At 46.0% G+C, this 18,217-nt stretch overlaps 1 protein-coding gene across 2 annotated transcripts in view; it reads right to left on the bottom strand.

Moving 5' to 3' along the window:
* Positions 1–215: 215 nt before the first annotated feature.
* UBE3C (ubiquitin protein ligase E3C) overlaps positions 216–18,217 on the bottom strand; it is a 120,698-nt gene continuing 102,696 nt past the window's right edge. For both annotated transcript variants that reach the window (XM_042927226.1, XM_042927228.1), the window contains 2 exons: positions 11,612–11,742; positions 216–1,824 (listed from right to left, as the gene is read on the bottom strand). In XM_042927226.1, the coding sequence (XP_042783160.1) occupies positions 1,654–1,824; positions 11,612–11,742 (302 nt within the window). In that variant the 3' untranslated portion in view covers positions 216–1,653. The remainder of the gene's footprint in view (positions 1,825–11,611; positions 11,743–18,217) is intronic.

Raw genomic sequence — 18,217 nt, 5'->3', positions numbered from 1 at the left:
ACATTTAATGCAAATATGTAACCACTGGAACATACAAATAAATAAGTAAGCTCAGAGCAGCTGAGAAAAAAAACCGAAGGAAGTAGAACTGCCCATCCCCCCTCAGTCCCAGATAATCCATTTTCAAAATACGGATAATAAAATATACAAAATAATACGTAAAGAAGATACAGAACATTCACCATAAACCAACCTGAAATAAAAATAAAACCAAGGACAAACCCTAATTATTTTATTTCTGTATATCAAGACTACAAATAGCATTTAAACACTTAATTTATTATTCAAATTACGAAATTATACATTTTGTTTTGATATGGTCATTGTCTTAAAAGTGTCATTCAGTTTCCCCGCATTTAAAAGCATATTGCTAATTCTGGTCACTTCCACAGCACGGCCCCCAGCCCCGGTGACAGGAAATGCTGGGGGGGGTGGGGGGAGTAGCTGCTGGGCCCTCCACGCCCCCCTCCACACTCCCCTCCACGCCCCCACCGCTCCCCTGCTCCCCTGGTCGGGAGGGAGGGCCGCTCTGACGCACTCCGCACTCCGTTTTCAGAGACCGGAATCACCCAGCAACAAGGAAGGTCCCGATAAAGTGCCTTTTTAAGAGAGAGTTACCGACGCCCCTCCCCCGGGCCCGCGTGGGACCGGCCGGTCTTCCTCCAGAAGCAGCACCTTCGAGAAGCGGAGGGCGCAGGGGAGGGCGCAGGCGGCGCATTACCCCACGCATCCGGGGTGGGGGGGGGGGGCGCGTGCCCCGGGGTAGGAGGGCGGTGGGCCGCGGATGGCCCGGCCACAGCGGGCCACACTGAGTGCAAAGCCGCAGCCGCCCCTTTGGTTCAAGTGACTCCGATGCCAGTGTCTGTTCTCCCCACGTCGCCACTTCTCAGAGGCCACGCGTGCCGTGGGGCCTGGACGAGACCCTCCCCTCTCCCGGGAGCTCTCCCGCCACAGCGTGCAGCCAGGAAGGGAAGAGGGATGAACGTCCCCTCGCACACACCCACACACGGGAGTACCCAAGCCACCACGGTGCGGTCCTCGGTACCCCGAAACAAGCATGCTAGTCCCGTGCAGGGGAATGGCTTAAACAGCACAAATAAAATATTATCACGTTGTGTATTTTCCAGACCTAACCACTTTGGGAAAAGGCAGCAGGAGAGAAAATGCCTTTCGTTTTAACAATTAGGATTGTAAACAATTCAGCCACACGAGAAGCAGCGGGCCCTGAGAGTGACGTCTCCACGTCTCAGACCCCACGTCTCTGCGGACGGAGCACGCGCCGCCCTCCAGGAGCCCCGCCAGGAGCCCCGCCAGCGGAGGGAGGCTCGAGTCCACCAGCAAAGCCAAAGCTTCATCTTTGGTTAATTTCACTGAGTCGCCACTAGTCTTAAAACTGTGCTCTTGTTGGCAAATTACTAACGTAGCCGCATGGCACGTAACCCTTGTTATTCTAAGTTATCTGAAAAGCAGTGTCCGTCTAAGTAAGTGACCGTGACTTACTGGACCATCTAGACAATGGAGGGGGTGGAATGAGGGATGGGGGTATGCGGAGAGCTGCGGGAGCCCGGCCCCAGCGCCCTCGGCGGCCGGGGGGTGCTGCCTGTGCTGCGGGCACCGGTCGGTTCTCTGCAGAGGGTCAGTTCCGGCCTCCGCTCAGCTCAGCTCGAAGCCAGCAGCACATTCGATAGCGTAGAGAAGCTTACTGCGCAGAAGCGTCTCGTCGTAGAACTCGGGCAGCTTCAGCAGGTTCATGCAGGTGCTGGCCGTGGGGAGCCGCTCGAGGTCAGAGCCTCCGTTGTGAATGCAGAACGCGGGGTACAGCTCCTGAAAAGACAGGGGTGCACGAGGCGGCTTTAACAGGCAGGCTGTTGAATGAACGTCTTAAAAAGCACACAAAACTCACCAGCTTCAAACAGTAAAAAGTTGCTGTGGTCACATTTCCCCAAAAGACTTTCGGTGTTTCACCGCACCCCAGACTACACTCCGTGCAGGGAACAGGACGAGAACAGCGCTCATTCATGGGAAAAATAACCTGTTCGGTAAATAGGGCCTCTAAGGCATTGTGTTTCAGTCTTTTGAAAATCTGTTTAAAATTCAAGAAGCTAAGAGGGTGAAGACTTGAATACAGAGGCCTGTTTGTTTCTGTGGAAATGTGGGAAAGAAGGCACCCGGGGCAGGGAGGGGGTGGGGGGGGGGGGCGGTCTTCTCCAGACCAGCACACTCTGCAGGCAGGTGGGACGGCCATGTGGATGGGGTAACAGAAAACAAGGACCAAATTCACTCAAAAACAAAACAAAACAAAACAAACCCCCAAGAAACAAATTCACTCAAGAGGGGAGAGAAAGGGTTAGGGTGGCTCAGTCGGTTGAGCGTCTGACTCTTGATTTCCGCTCAGGCCATGATCTCAGGGTCGTGGGGTCAAGTCCTGTGTCAGGTCTTCGATGAGCATGGAGCCTGCTTGGGATTCTTCCCCTGCCCACCCGCCACTCTTTCTCTCAAAATAAATACACATTTAAAAAAAGGGGGGGGGGGGGACAACATCTAAATACCAAACGCAAAATGAAACAATGAGCCTGTGCACTGACGGCTTTGTCACGCAGGGAGGCATCATCCCGAGTGTGGTTCCAAAGCCACGGTCGTGTTACACGTAAGTAGTGCATATGCACAAGGGACTGTAACTGTGCGGTCCTGGGACTCAGCAGGAGATGAAGCCAAGGAGAGAACTGAAACCAAGACTATCAGTGGCAAAACAAGATGTAAATATAGAATCAAATATAAGCCGATATTTGAACTGGAAGTCTCAGTTTGAACTTGTGATATATGTTTCTCTTCAGGGGAGAAAACACCATTTCCTAACTGTCCCCTGCAAAGGCCGCAAACAACCCCCACGTGTGACAAGGAACAGACTAAGCACGCAGGTTTGGTCTGTAGGAGCCAGGCCTCCTGGGGGAAATCTGGATTCCGCGTGGAGCCCAGAAGCGCACACGACACGTGTCACCATCTGTCACACCAGAAAGCAAGAAAGCCTCCCCGAACTCCGAGGGTTAAAGGGCCCACCTGAAGGCACCCCCGCCCACAGGAGGGCACTCTGAATATCAAAAAGAATGACAGCAACGGCCTGAAACGCAGAACACGTTAAGGCCCGAGCGTTCACCGTGGTAGTGAGGGAACCAGAGGTACGCCTGCCTGTAGGAGATGTGGGCTCACCCACTCGATATTCTGAACACTGGAAGCTGAAGGGTGATCGTGACTTGTTCACAGGGGAACCAAACAGTTGAAGAGAAAAAATAAAGTTTTTCTTTATAGAAAATTCCAGCTAATAAGTGAACAGATGAGGCAGCGGGAACACAGCTGATGCAGCTGTCTCACCCCCGGTTACAGAGTAGATTCCAGGGCGCCCGGGCGGCTTGGCCGCACCCCTGTTACAGAGTGGATTCAGGGGCACCCGGATGGCTCGGCTGGATGGGTGTCTGACTCGACTTCAGCTCAGGTCGTGATCTCGCGGTTGGTGAGTTCGAACGAGCCCTGCGTCAGGCTCTGGGCCGACAGCACAGCGTGGAGTCTGCTGGGATGCTCCCTCTGCCCCTTCCCCGCTTGCATGTGTGTGTGTGTGCGTGCTCTTCTCTCTTTCTCTTTCTCTCTCTAATAAAGACACACTAAAAAAGAAAAAAAAGCCAGGAATGGATCTAGGGAGTGTCCACAAGTGGCCTCTGTGACAGACGGCCAAACCAGCGACCCCAGGCACGCACGCCGGTCTCAGCACCGCGCACTGCTGACTCCCCAGCACCAGATCCGTGGTGCTCAAGTCGGAAAATGTAGAGTGGACGTCATCTATGCAACGTTACCGCCAAAAGAGGACAACTCAGATCTGGAAGCTGATGAGACCTCTCACGATCCCTAACGAGATGCAGGAGGAACGACCCAGCTCCTCCAGTAATCAGACCACAAAGTACCAGACGAGAGGGAGGCGGACGGCACAGACCAGAAAGAGAAAAGAGCAAAGCCAGGCACCAAGCAAGCACGGCAGACGGCCCGGGGCTTGTTTGTACCGGGAGCACTGACGGTACCAGGGGATTAAGGTGATTATTTTTTAGACCTGATGATGTCACTCTGGTTATTTTTTAAGGCACGGTGTAAACATTCTCATCCTGCTGTCCCAGCTGCCCAGCCCCCGTCCCCTGAGCAGTAATATTTGGGAGTCTTAAGCATTATCCCACAGAAATTAGTGCATATACAAGAAAATATTTTCTCTAAAATCTATAAAGAACTTTTCAAACTTAATACCCCCCAAAACCAAATAATCCAGTGAAGAAATGGGCAGAAGACACGAACACTTTCCAAAGAAGACATCCAGATGGCCAACAGACATAAAAAGATGTTCAACATCACTCATCATCAGGGAAATACCCATCAAACCCACAATGAGATACCCCCTCACACCTGTCAGAATGGCTAAAATCAAAGAAACACGAAAACACAAGAAACAACAGGTGTTGGTGAGGATGTGGAGAAACAGGAACGACGTTACACTGTTGGTGGCAATGCAGATTGGTGCAGCCACTCTGGAAAACAGTGTGGAGGGTCCTCAAAAAGTTAAAAACAGAACTACCCTGCGACCCGGCAATTGCACTAATAGGTATTTATCCAAAGAATACAAAAATACAGATTCGAAAGGGGTACATGCACCCCAACAGCCAAACTATGGAAGCAACCCAAACGCTCACCCACTGATGAATGGATAAAGAAAACGTGGTGTGTGTGTGTGTGTGCGTCACACACACACACACACACACACACACACACTGGACTACTACTCAGCCATAAAAAACGAAATCTTGCCATTTGCAACCATGTGGCTGGAGCTAGTGTTTCATGCTAAGAAAAATAAGTCAGTCAGAGAAAGAGGCCATATGACTTCACTCCTGTGTGGAATTTAAGAAACACAACAGATGAACATATGGGAGGGGGAAAGAAAGGAAAACAAAAGAGAAAGGGACACAAACCATAAGAGGCCCTCCACAGTAGAGAACAAACTGATGGGTGGGGGATGGGCTGGATGGGGGATGGGTATAAGGAGGGCACTTGTGCTGAGCACTGGGTGTGGTATGTAAGTGAGGAATCACTGAATTCTACGTTTGAAACCAATATTGCACGGTAGGTTAACTGACTAGAATCTAAATAAAAATTTGAAGGGGCGCCTGGGTGGCTCAGTCGGTTAAGCGGCCGACTTCAGCTCAGGTCATGACCTCACAGTCCAGGAGTTCAAGCCCCACGTCGGGCTCTGTGCTGACAGCTGAGAGCCTGGAGCCTGCTTCTGATTCTGTGACTCTCTCTCTCTCTCTGCCCCTCCCCTGCTCATGCTCTGTCTCTCTCTGTCTCTCAAAAAATAAATAAACGTTAAAAAAATAAGAAAAAATACATAAAAATTTGAAAAAGAAAAAATAGAAAAAAAATTTTTCAGGGTGCCTGGGTGGTCAGTTGGTTAAGCATCTGACTCTTGATCTCAGCTCAGATCTTTTTTTTTTTTTTTTTTTTAATTTTTTTTTCAACGTTTTTTATTTATTTTTGGGACAGAGAGAGACAGAGCATGAACGGGGGAGGGGCAGAGAGAGAAGGAGACACAGAATCGGAAACAGGCTCCAGGCTCCGAGCCATCAGCCCAGAGCCCGACGCGGGGCTCGAACTCACAGACCGCGAGATCGTGACCTGGCTGAAGTCGGACGCCCAACCGACTGCGCCACCCAGGCGCCCCTCAGCTCAGATCTTGATCTTGGGGTCGTGAGTTCAAGCCCCATGTTATTAGGCTTCATGCTGGGTGTGGAGCCTCCTTAAAAAATTATTTTCTCCCTCCCCATTTAAAAACTATGAAATGTTGGGCGCCTGGGTGGCTCAGTCGGTTGAGCGTCCGACTTTGGCTCGGGTCACGATCTCCCGGTTTGTGGGTTTGAGCCCCACATCGGGCTCGTGCTGACAGCTCGGAGCCTGGAGCCTGCGTCGGATTGTGTGTCTCCCCCTCTCTCTGCCCCTCCCCTGCGCATGCTCTATGTCTCTCTGTCTCTCAATAAATATACGTCAAAAAAATTAAATAGGTACATAAAAAATATGAAACGTTAACACAATGCGTACGTACAGTGTTGTGTGTAAGTCTTCCCTTGATAATGTGTCTTTACGATCTTTCTCTATCGATCCAGCTTCCTGCTTCTGAGGCTGCACAGTCTTGCACTAGATGTGTGCAGCAGTTTGTTGACGGGCATTACTTATTTCCTTATTTTTACAAATACTGATGCTGTGAATAAGCACGTGCTTCAGTTATTTCACACCTGTGCAGGCGTATCTGCAGGCTAAACTGATCAGGCAGGCTGAGCGTGAGACCTCTGGAAATGCCAGTCCTTCGCTGGCTACAAATGACCGGGGGCTCCATCCTTCTCTTATACACAGACATTCATCACACATAGGCCGGGCCTTCCGTGTTCTCTTCCAGCGCGGACGCAAAGACGTGCAGACGGTCTTCACCCCAAAAGCCTGAATCTGCTAACTCTCGGGCACGCGTGGCTTTCGCGCTCCATGACTACAGGATTCCAGACACCCAGTGTGCCGCACCCCCTCTGTCCCGGTGCAGAACACGGGGCCCAGAAAACAAAACGGCGGCCTACCCGCACGGGTGCCGGGGGAGGGGGTGCGGTTATCCAGAACCAGGGTGGTTTCAGCTCTGGGTCAGTGCCCTTCCTCCCCAGAGCTGGGACAAGAGAGCCCGTGCTCCCGACGCCAGCGCCCAGGCAGACGTTCGACCCGGCCCCTGCTCACGCGCACACCCACTGGCACCTTCTCTGAACCCTCCTCTCCAGGCCATGACCCGCGTAACTGTCCGTGAAGACCGGTCTGGCGCCTACACACCCACACCCCGTGGCCTCCACCCCCAGGACTGTATTGTGCACCAGCAGTCGCAGACCTGGACGGAGGTTTACGCATGAGGATGGTCCCCACACCAGTAGGAAGGAAGGCTTGTAAACAACTGATGGAACAGGAAGTAAACTGTGGCAAATTCACATGATTGGACATTAGGACGTTTATTAAAAGTATTTCAAAGATGACTTCATACGAGGAAAAATGACCCTGATGTAACGCTGAGTGAGAAAAAGGCCTACATGACTGAGTACACAATCAGCTTAAATTATATTTAAGAATTATGGTCAAACAGTATAAAAAATAATTACCTACCAACCACTGTAGTGGAAACGAGCGAGCAAAATTGGAACCCTGTCCTTCCTCTGACGGGGACTCCAGGAGACCATGTCACCCAGCACGACAGGCACCCAACTGGCCCAAGTTGCATTCCAGCCGGTTTCATTTCGTTTATATGTTGAATTTAGTGTGTATTTTACGACGTGGGCAAAACCGAGTTAAGAGAACAGCCCAGAGAACACCGAATGGAGACTTACACGGTTCTTACCAATCAGCCCCTGGACATCTCTCCACTGTTCAATGAAGAACTTCGTTTAGGGAGCCTGGGGGGCTCAGTCGGTTGAGCATCCGACTTCAGCTCAGGTCATGACGTCACGGTCCGTGAGACTGAGCCTCGCGTCGGGCCCTGTGCTGACAGCTTGGCGCCCGGAGCCTGCTTCGGATTGTGTCTCCCTCTCTCTCTGCCCCTCCCCTGCCCCTCCCCTGTCTCTCTCTCTCTCTCTCTCAAAAATGAATAAACATTAAAAAAAATTTAAGAGGTGCCCGGGTGGCTCAGTCTTTAAGTGTCCGATTGATCTCAGCTCAGGTCATAATCTCACGGTTTGTGAGTTCAGGCCTCACATCAGGCTCTGTGCTGACAGCTCGGAGCCCGGAGCCTGCTTCGGATTCTGTGTCTCCCTCTCTCTCTGCCCTCCCCCACTTGCACTCTGTCTCCCAAAAATAAATAAATGTTAAAAAAAAAAAGGCTTATTTAAACAGTATACGTGGCATACGGTATGTGCTAAAAACCACTGTCTTTTAAAACAATTACAGTTCAAAAAAAATAATAAAACAATTACAGTTCAAAAAAATAATAAAACAGTTACAGTTCATATGCTATTTCAAGTGTCTCATAAAAGTGTCAAAACAGGATCCAAAAGAGAAACAGAAAAGATATTACATTTATTATTTAGCCTTTTGAGTGCATTGAGGACAATAATTTTCTGCAATGCTTGAATAAACTGCGATGAAAGCATCACACGGTGAGATACCAGGGCAGGCGCGGGGAAGGAGGGCGAGCAACGGCCTGGGCGGGAAGAGCTCAAGGGCATTTGGAGTAAAATGTCCCGGTTTGGCTTTCTGTTCAGAATGCTAATTGAATTTCCCACTTGGAGTCTTAAAAGTAAAAAAAAAAAAAAAAAAAGTTCTTCACTGCAATCTGAGTCAAGGGCACTATTTCGTGCATTATTAAATAGAGCACAACGGGAATTTGCATTAATTCAGAGTAAGAAAAACCATCAATTTGTTATGTGGCCTGATGGCAACTTAACAATTTTCTACAGCGCCGTAATGACCTTTTTGTCTGTAGCCATCGCACTCATTGAACATATTAAACTTTAATTAGCTTTAGCAAGCGCTGTTCTCCGCCGCTAAGCCGGCGCTAAGGAGTCTCGTGACCTGTAAATCACGCACGTCCGCCTCCACCTCGTGGTCCTCCACCTGCGGGCCGCCCTCCTCCCCCACCTGAGTCCCGCCAGCCTCTCCGGGCACGCGGCCCAACTGGAGAGCACACACAGCAAGGTGACTTCTTCCAGCTGCAGAGTCTAACTTATGACGGCTGCAAAGATGTTTGAAAACTCTACATTAAATTCTACATTTAATAGGCTTTAGATCATTGAAAAAAATCCAAGATAGGAAGACTGTCTCATAACTTCCACAAGTAACGCTCATGTGACAGTGACAACTCAGTTGTGACTGTGTGGGGTCCCCAACAGGGGACAAGAGGGTTTTCACTATTTGGGATTCAAAAGCCAACATAAAGCCCACACTCCTCCCTCCAGCCTGCAGCGCTCCCACAGGCCTTTTACACAGACTCCCGCACTGGCTGCTAAAATGGCTGGAACCTTCCAAACCTTCCTCTTCCAGCAAGACCCCTAATTTTTACTGGCCTGGGACTAATTAACCAGGCGCTGGCAGAAATCTCTGGGTCCTCCACTCAGTTTTGATGGGAGCAGGTCCTCCAAACTTCCCTTCACGAAAGTAGGTGCTTAATTTTTTTTTTACCTCTAGGTGTGGGGGTCATTTAGAAACTGGAAGATACTAGAAGCCTGGTTTCTCATAATGAATGTTACCGATAAAACTACGTAACGGTATTACGATCTTCATATGGAGAATTTTGTTTATAGAACTGTTTCCATCACCAGATGATGATAAAACTTGGTCCAGTGAACACCCTCTCCGGGGTCCGAGGGGTCCATGCACTTGTGCACCGGCCCCTGCATTCTTCCTGCTCTGTGGGCCCCCACATGCAACAGCCCCACACTCCACGACACGCCCAGCAGGAACCAAGAAGCAAAGACACGTTTCCTTCAGGCTGTTTGCCTGATTTGGTTCCTGGTCGGTGCTGGCACATAAGGCCACAGGGCAGGTTCACACAGTTGTTTCGGGGGCAGGGCTTACACGCCGAGTCAGAAGCATCACTCAGTCTTCGTGAATCACTGTTTCGGTGTGTCGCTTGTGCACAGCAGAGTTTTTAAACCCTTTAACACATGGCGTTATTCTATGTATATTCATTGTTGGAAGGGGTCAGCCTTCTCTCATTAATGTTAAGTGTCTATTTTATGATTCTGAGTGCTGTTTTCTACATCTGGCTACATCTGTTTTCTACATGTGGCTGGTACCGTTTGTCTTGTTTTGGATGCTTGCTTTCTCCCTCTCTGATAATGTGGAAGACAGAAAAGTGATTTTAGTTCTGATGTCACTATTACTCACGAACAGGTTTATCTTCATATCCTAACTCATCACCGCTTCCAAACTGTGAAGTGTCAACGACTCAGGTCCTGTGGACAGTAAGACCACTGTGCTCATGCCCGCCCCTCTCCCATTTCTCCACTTGCTGGCTCCAGCTCTGACCGCACAATGGAGATGCTGTATGAAGCTACTGATGTCAAGTGTTCCTAAAGATTTTTTATTTTTTTTTATTTTATTTTTTATTTTTTTTAAGATTTTTTATTTTTAAGTTAAAAAAAAAAGTTCATTTGAGAGAGACAGCACATGAGCAGGGGAGGGGCAGAGACAGAGGGAGAGAGAGAGAATCCCAAGCAGGGTCTGCACTGTCAGTGCAGAGCCCAATGTGGGGCCCGAACTCACAAACCATGAGATCACGACCTGAGCCACAATCAAGAGCTGGACGCTTAACTGACTGAGCCATCCAGAAGCCCCAAAGATTTTTTTATTTTTAAGTCAGCTCTATACCCAACATGGGGCTTGAACTCACAACCCTGAGATCAAGAGTCGCATGCTCTAGACTGAGCCAGCCAGGCGCCCCTAATGATGTTGATTGTTTAAAAACAGCTTGATTGAAGTGCAATTTACATACCAGAAGTTCTCACTTTTCTACACTTTTGAAATAATTTCAAAGTAGACATTTAAAGAAAAGAATAACATAGGTTATTGGAAGGTGCAAGCCTGCCCGATGTCTCACAGCACGAGCTCATCTGACTGATACCCTTCTGTACTGCACACACACACATGCGCGCGCGCACACACACACACACACCATTGTGTGTCTTAGACCACTGATGCTGCTTTAACTTACAATGAATAAGGGAAACATACTAACTGTCCCTTAACCAATTTTAATCACTAATATTAAGGTGAATTATATGAAGCAATCATTAATTGTCAGAAATGATAAGTAACAGTGAATAACCAGGGAGAAATATACCACTGACCCATGAACGATACTGGTCTGAACTGCATGAATCCACTTCTATGCAGATTGTTTTCAATAAATACAGATCAGTACCACAAAGGTATCTTATCTTTTCTTACGATTTTAAATTTTCTTTTCTCTGGTGTACTATATAGTAAGTGTACGATGTATAATATATATGAGACACGTGTTAATTGGCCATTTGTTATTGGTAAGGCTTCTCGTCAACAGCAGCCTATTTAGTAGTTAAGTTTTTGAACAGTCAGAAATTATCCGTGGGTTTTCTATTGCATGGGGGGCGTCAGTGCCCCCCAACCCCGTGTTATTCAAAGGTCAAGTGCACTTTTACTCATACCTTATTCTTCCCAAATACACTACATCAACATTTTTAGCTCGTGTTTCCTTCAGTAGGAAAACCAGCTTACGATGCATCACAGATGTAGGACACTGGTCATTCATATTCCAGTGAGCCCACCAGCCTGCAGGGCCTGTCCACGGGCCATCATGATCACGCCCACCACATCAACAGGTCAACCCTGGGCCCAGCACCTTCATATACAGTAACGGCCAATCCTTAGTTGATCTGGCTCAAACACCTACTAACGTAACAACACCCCGGAATCTGGGGTTATAAAAGCACTACGCTGCCCGGAAAACAAAGGACAGATGGGGCCTGCTGGCCGTCCTCGTTGGTTACAAGTTGGAGCTCAAAGCACATGGCACAGAAGCCCTTACCTTGAACCCCAAGAGAGGGGGTCGGGAGCAGCTGGTTACAAACTTGAGCAGTTTGCGCTTCTCTTCATCCGTGAATCCTTCCACAACTCTCCAAAAGACTTTGATCACAGGATGGTCAGCAGAATAGCCTCCTAGGACAACGGGAATAAATGTTTTACTAAAAACAAGGTAATTGCAAAAGGAGGATTCTCCCAGAAACAGCAGAGCAACAGACTGCTAAGAGTGATCCACCTTCGTCCGCCCGCTACAGTGATGGGCGCTGGCTTGTGGCTGGAAGCCAGCTCTAGAGACACCCTTCTTTTCCTCCACGTACGTTCCATGCCTGACATGGGGCTTGAACTCACAACCCTGACTCAAGCCTGAGCCAGCCAGGAGCAGGAGCCCCTGGAGACCCCGTTCATTCTGCTCCTGGGAGATGATGGACGAGTACATGAGGGGACAGAAACCTCCAGAAGGCCCAAATACCAAAGGCCAGAATGGGAAACACCCCACCCCCCTGAGATGGGCCCGGGCTGCAAAGGCCTGGGTTCTGACTCCTCTGCGGGTTGAAAACCCACCTCCCCTGAGCAGCAGACCCTAACTAACAAAGGATTTACACAAGAGTCACAGACCTGAAAACAGCACACTCTGGGGTTTTTATTTCTAATAGAGATAGTTACTTGGCCGACATGATCTTAGGGTCTAAATTCATTTTATCACCCGCCCTTGTGACAAGAAGGCACAGACCATGGCTACCAACCCACCCCAGCCCACGATTAGACCACTATTCTTAAGTGTACTATCTGCTACTTACAGCTTTTAATCTAGCTAAGTGCTTCCTAAAACTGAAATAATTGCTATATATTGTTCCCTCATTGTTAATATACTACAGAAATAACATCGATAAAATATCTTAAGTGCATTAATTGGCACCAAAATGAATATGATAATATTTTAAAACCTATTTACTGGAATAGCTAAGATCATTAAAGGTACAAGCTTCCAGTGCAGACAGGGTAATGCAAAACAACCCAAGACAATTTCTTGGCAAAGAAGAGGTTGCATTGATTTCATTTTTTTAAACTTATGACTTGATAGTGTGGACAAAGTGACCTTAGGTATTATGTGCCTTTACATAAACATTAGAGTTCAAACTTCCAGCAACAGAAATTAATTGTAAAGAGATACATCCACATATTTATATACATATGAACATGAACATATTTACATCAATATATACATATTCATCTATGTAAACGTGTCCACAAATTTAGTTTTACAACCATGTCCACAATCTACTTCTGGAACATTCCCATTTCCTCAAAGGAATCCCATGCCCCACTACAGACAGCCACCGTCCGCCCTGTCTCTGTAGGCGTGCTCTTAGCGATGGCTCATCTACACGGGAGCACCAACCATGCTCCGTTTCCATTACCCCGTCAGAGCTACCTCGGAGGAAAGCTTAGGAAATGGCACTTGGAGGACAGAGAGGTCTGGGTAGACTGTGGTAAAATACCTGACATAAATTTCACCATTTAAGCAAACATTTTTTAAGTGTACAACTCAGTGACATTAATTACATACATAGTGTTGTGCAAGCACCTAAGTCCAACCAAAATGTCATCACCCCAAACAGAAACTCTACTGGGCAGCAAGTCCCCATTCCCCTCCCCCAGCCCCAGTGACCTCTAACCTACTTTCAGAGTCCAGGAATTTGCCTATTCTAGGTATTTCATTGAAGCTGAATCATACAACAGATGCCCCTTTTGTGTCTGGCTTATTTCACTTAGCATCGTGTTTTCAAGATTCATCCCTATTATAACTTTTCAAACTTCGCTCCTTTTTAAGACTTCCTAATACCCCACTGTATGGATGTGTTTACCGATTCATCTGTAGATGGGCATTTGGTTGTTTCGCCTTTTGGCTACCGTGAATAATGCTGTATGAACATGCATGTGCAAACAGGCTTCAGTCCCTGCTTGCAGTTCCTCTGCGTCTGTACTTAAGAGTAGAATTGCTGGGTCATATGGTAATTCTATGTTTAGCTATCTGGGGTGCCACCAAACCATTCTCCATAGTGGCTTTTTTTACATTCCCGCCAGCAACGAACAAGGGTTCCAATTTCTCCATATCCTTGCCAACACTTGTTTTCTGTACGCGTGCACATGTGTTTGTATGTGCTTAATAATAGTCCTCTTGATGGATGTGAAGGGTATTTCAATATTGTTCCGATTTGCATTTCCCTAGTGATTAGTGATATTGAACACCTTTTTGAGATTACCGGTTGTTTGCATATCTTCTTTGGAGAAATGTCGATTCGAGTCCTTTGCCCATTTTTGAATTGCTTTGTCTTTTTGTTGCTGAGTAGGAGAGTTCTTTATATATTCTGGACACACATATATATTTCTTCTGCATATTTTCTCTCCTTCTGTAAGGTTGGTCTTTTAATTTTCTTGATAATGTCTTTTGATGTACAAAGTTTGTGATTTTGATAAAGTCCAATTGTTGCTCATGCTTTTGGTATCATATCTAAGAATCCAATGCCAAATCTAAGGTCATGAAGACTTACCGGTGTTCTCCTAGGACTTTTATGGTTTTAGCTCCCACATCAAGGTTGTTGATCATTTTGGGTTCGTTTTTATGTACAGTATGAGGTAGGAGTATAGCCTCATTGTTTTGTAAAATTCCAGGTGTTCTGCATTTAACTTTTCAAATCCCTGTAAACTTTTTCAGAGAGGCTCCACTATTTTCCATTTCTCTCCGTGAAGAGGGTTCCAATTTCTCCATGTACTCCCTAACACTTGGTACCGTCTCTTCTTGATTATAGTCTTTCCAGTGCGTGTGTAGTAATGTCTCAAGGATTTGATTTCTATTTCTCTAATGATTACTAGTGTTAAACATCTGTTCATGCGCTTATTTGCTTACGGGCCATTTATATGTATCTTCAGATATATATAAGCCCCAAAACCTGGGGGTTTTTTTGGCCATGTTTTTAAATTCGATTGTTTGTCTTACTGAGCTGTAAGTGTTCTTTATATATCTACAGTAGACAGAGTCCACTGTTACATGTATTACTTGAAAATATTTTCTCCCCATCTGTGGCTTATCTTTCATTTTCTTAATAGTAATTTTTGAAGCACAAAAGCTTTAATGTTGAGGAAGTCCAATTTTCTATCAATTTCTTTTTCCTGGATCATGCTCTTGGTGTACAATCAAAAACTGTGCCTAATCCAAAAGTCATGCAGATTTTCTGCTTTATGTTCTTTTTGAAGTTTTACAGTTTTGGTTTTTACCTATTGGCCTCTGATCCTGTTGAGCTAATTTGCACATACGGTGGCGTGAGGTAAAGGTCTAAGCTCATTTTTTCCCACGTGGATGTTGTCCCAGGGCTATTGTATCATCAAGTGAATTGTCAACTGACCGTAAATATGAGGATTGTTTCTGAACTCCTGATTATGTTCCATTGATCAACAAGCCTATCCTTGTGCCAATACTACAATGCTTTGATTACTGTGGCTTTAGAGTAAGTTTTAAATCAGAGTATAAGTCCTATAACTTTGTTCTCGTACAAAATTATCTTGGCTATGTTAGGACCTTTACATTTCCAAATGAATTTAAAATCGGCCCGTCGATTTCTATAAAATGACTGCTGGGATTTTGGTAGGGGTTGCGCTGAATTTGTGGATTAATTTGAAGAGAACTACATCCTGACATACAGAGTCCTCTGACCATGAAAATGGACCATCTCCCCCCCCGCCCCCCCACTTGGTCTTCAATTTCTCTCAGCAGTGTTTTTACAGTTTTCGGCATACAAGTCTTGCACGTACACTTGCTTTGCTAATTTTGTATTTTATTCTTTGTGATGTTACTAGGAATGGAACTGTTTAATTCCATTCTGGGTCTGCACATAAACACAAAATTGGTTTGTGTGTACTGATCTGTGCTGCCACCTGCTGAAACTGTTTCTTAATTCTAGTTGGGTTTTTTTTGTCATGCTATTTGTGAAAAAAGTCTTACTTCTTTCACTGCTCCTTTCCAAGCTGAAACTTCCCTCCCTCCCTCCCTCCCTCCCTCCCTCCCTCCGCCTTACTGCACGAGCTAGGAAGCCCAGTCATGTGCCTCGGCCGCGGGCAGGAAGCATGTAGACCCTCGCCACCGTGTGCGGACGCTGTGCACGTCCTGAATTGGGCTGGGAAAGCTCCCCCCTGTTCCCAGTTTCCTACGAGTTTTTAGTCCTCATTGGGCAGGAGATGCTTAGATGCTGAAGAGAATAACTTGCTTTTCTCTCCTTCCTTCTGCACCTGCTGACACGGCCGGGCCGGTTCTGTTCCCGTGCCAGCAACACCACATGTCCCATTAATATACTGTCACATGTTAAATTAACCTCGCATTCATGGGATAGAAACTACTCAGCGGCCGGACTCAGCTTGCTAATATTTGGAGGATTTTGCATCTATGTCCCTGAGGGATATTAATCTATAATTTCCTTTCCTTGGGTTATTTTTGTTTGCTTTTGACATCACGCTAATACTGATCTTTGAGGAGAGAAAGCCTCTCTTTACTCAGCTGTAGCTGGAACTCATGTACAGGATGTTTTTAAGGCTTAAATACTGTTCTGAAAGAAATATTCATTTCGTAATATTTAGAAAAAAGAGAAGTACAATGAAAAAAATTGCCTGTAATTTCATTAATTGTAAATGACTGTTACTTTGTGAAAATGAAATGACTTTATTTATTCTTATTAAAAATTTTTTTAATGTTAATTTATTATTTTTGAGAGAGACAAGGTGCAAGCAGGGGAGGGGCACAGAGAGAGGGAGACACAGAATCTACAACAGGCTCCAGGCTCTGAGCTGTCAGCACAGAGCCCGACGTGGGGCTCGAACTCACGGACCGTGAGATCATGACCTGAGCCGAAGTCGGCCGCTTAACCGACTGAGCCACCCAGGCACCGCTTATTTTTCATTTTGTTAAATAAGCTCCAAGCCCAACGTGGGGCTTGAACTCATGACCTTGAAATCAGGAGTGGCAAGCTCCACTCACTGAGCCGGCCAGGCACCCCGAAACTGAAATGACTTTAAAGTTTTCTTGGCTGTAGAAAGTAAATGATGTAGGACATGATAGATAATAAAGAAAGGGAAATAAAATTTTAAAACAAGCAGAAATGACTAATCATCTCACAACCACTGCGTGTTTTTGCTCACATCTTACTCAATTTCATCTTTAAAGATGTGACGTCACATGGAGTGCACTGTTTCATCACCGGGTTTATTTAAGGCTATGTTTTAAATTTCCTAAGATACATAAAATATTTTTTAATATTCTATATACATATTAAGTAATCTCTACACCCACGTTGGGTGTGAAGCCTACTTAAAACTCAACAAACAGATCAATAAAATAAACTCCATTCAGGTAATAAAGATAAGAATAAATGGCTCACAACTGTAGGTTTTTTACAATATGTATTTAAGATTTGGAGAGTTTTCCATAGGTGAGAAAAAAGACTGGAAGGGTAGAATTATCCTCAACCAAACTAAAAAATGTGTGCCACTTCCTAACTTGTCACATTTCCCCTGTGTACCCTATGCGTTCGAATTCCACCCCCCCAAATCTTCATACCCTTCAATAAGCAATGTAACTTCTGGGTTTCTCTCATTAAAAACACAGAAATATGCACAAAGTTGTTTATTACAGTGGGAGGTTAAATAAATCACATATATCCAAAAATGAACTACTGGGACCTCATCAAAATAAAAGCTTCTGCACAGAGAAGGAAACAATCAGCAAAACTAAAAGGCAACCGACAGAATGGGAGAAGATATTTGTAAATGACATATCAGATAAAGGGTTAGTATCCCAAATCTACAAAGAACTTATCAAACTCAACACCCAAAAAACAAATAATCCAGTGAAAAAATGGGCAGAAGACATGAACAGACACTTCCCCAAAGACATCCAGATAGCCGACACATGAAAAAATGCTCAACATCACTCATCATCAAGGAAATACAAATCAAAACCACAATGAGATATCACCTCACACCTGTCAGAATGGCTCACATTAACAACTCAGGCAACAACAGATGTTGACGAGGATGCGGAGAAAGAGGATCTCTTTTGCATTTTTGGTGGGAATGCAAGCTTGTGCAGCCACTCTGGAAAACAGTGGAGGTTTCTCAAAAAACTAAAAAGAGAACTACCCTACGACCCAGCAATTGTACTACTAGGCATTTATCCACGGATACAGGTGTGGTGTTTTGAAGGGACACATGCACCCCCATGTTTATAGCAGGACTACCGACAGTAGCCAAAGTATGGAAAGAGCCTGAATGTCGATCGACGGATGAATGAGTAAAGTAAAGTGGTATATACATACAATGGAGTATTACTCGGCAATCAAAAAGAATGAAATCTTGCCATTTGCAACTACGTGGATGGAACTGGAGGGTATTATACTGAGCGAAATTAGTCAGAGAAAGACAAAAATCATATGACTTCACTCATATGAGAACGCTAATGAACGTAAGGGAAGGGAAACAAAGATAATATAAAAACAGGGAGGGGGCAAAACATAAGAGATTCTTCAATATGGAGAACAAACAGAGGGTTACTGGAGGGGGGATG

This window comes from Panthera leo, chromosome A2 (genome assembly GCF_018350215.1).
Source record: "Panthera leo isolate Ple1 chromosome A2, P.leo_Ple1_pat1.1, whole genome shotgun sequence".
Classification (NCBI taxonomy): Eukaryota; Metazoa; Chordata; class Mammalia; order Carnivora; family Felidae; genus Panthera; species Panthera leo.
This window is presented reverse-complemented; position numbering and strand designations above follow the sequence as displayed.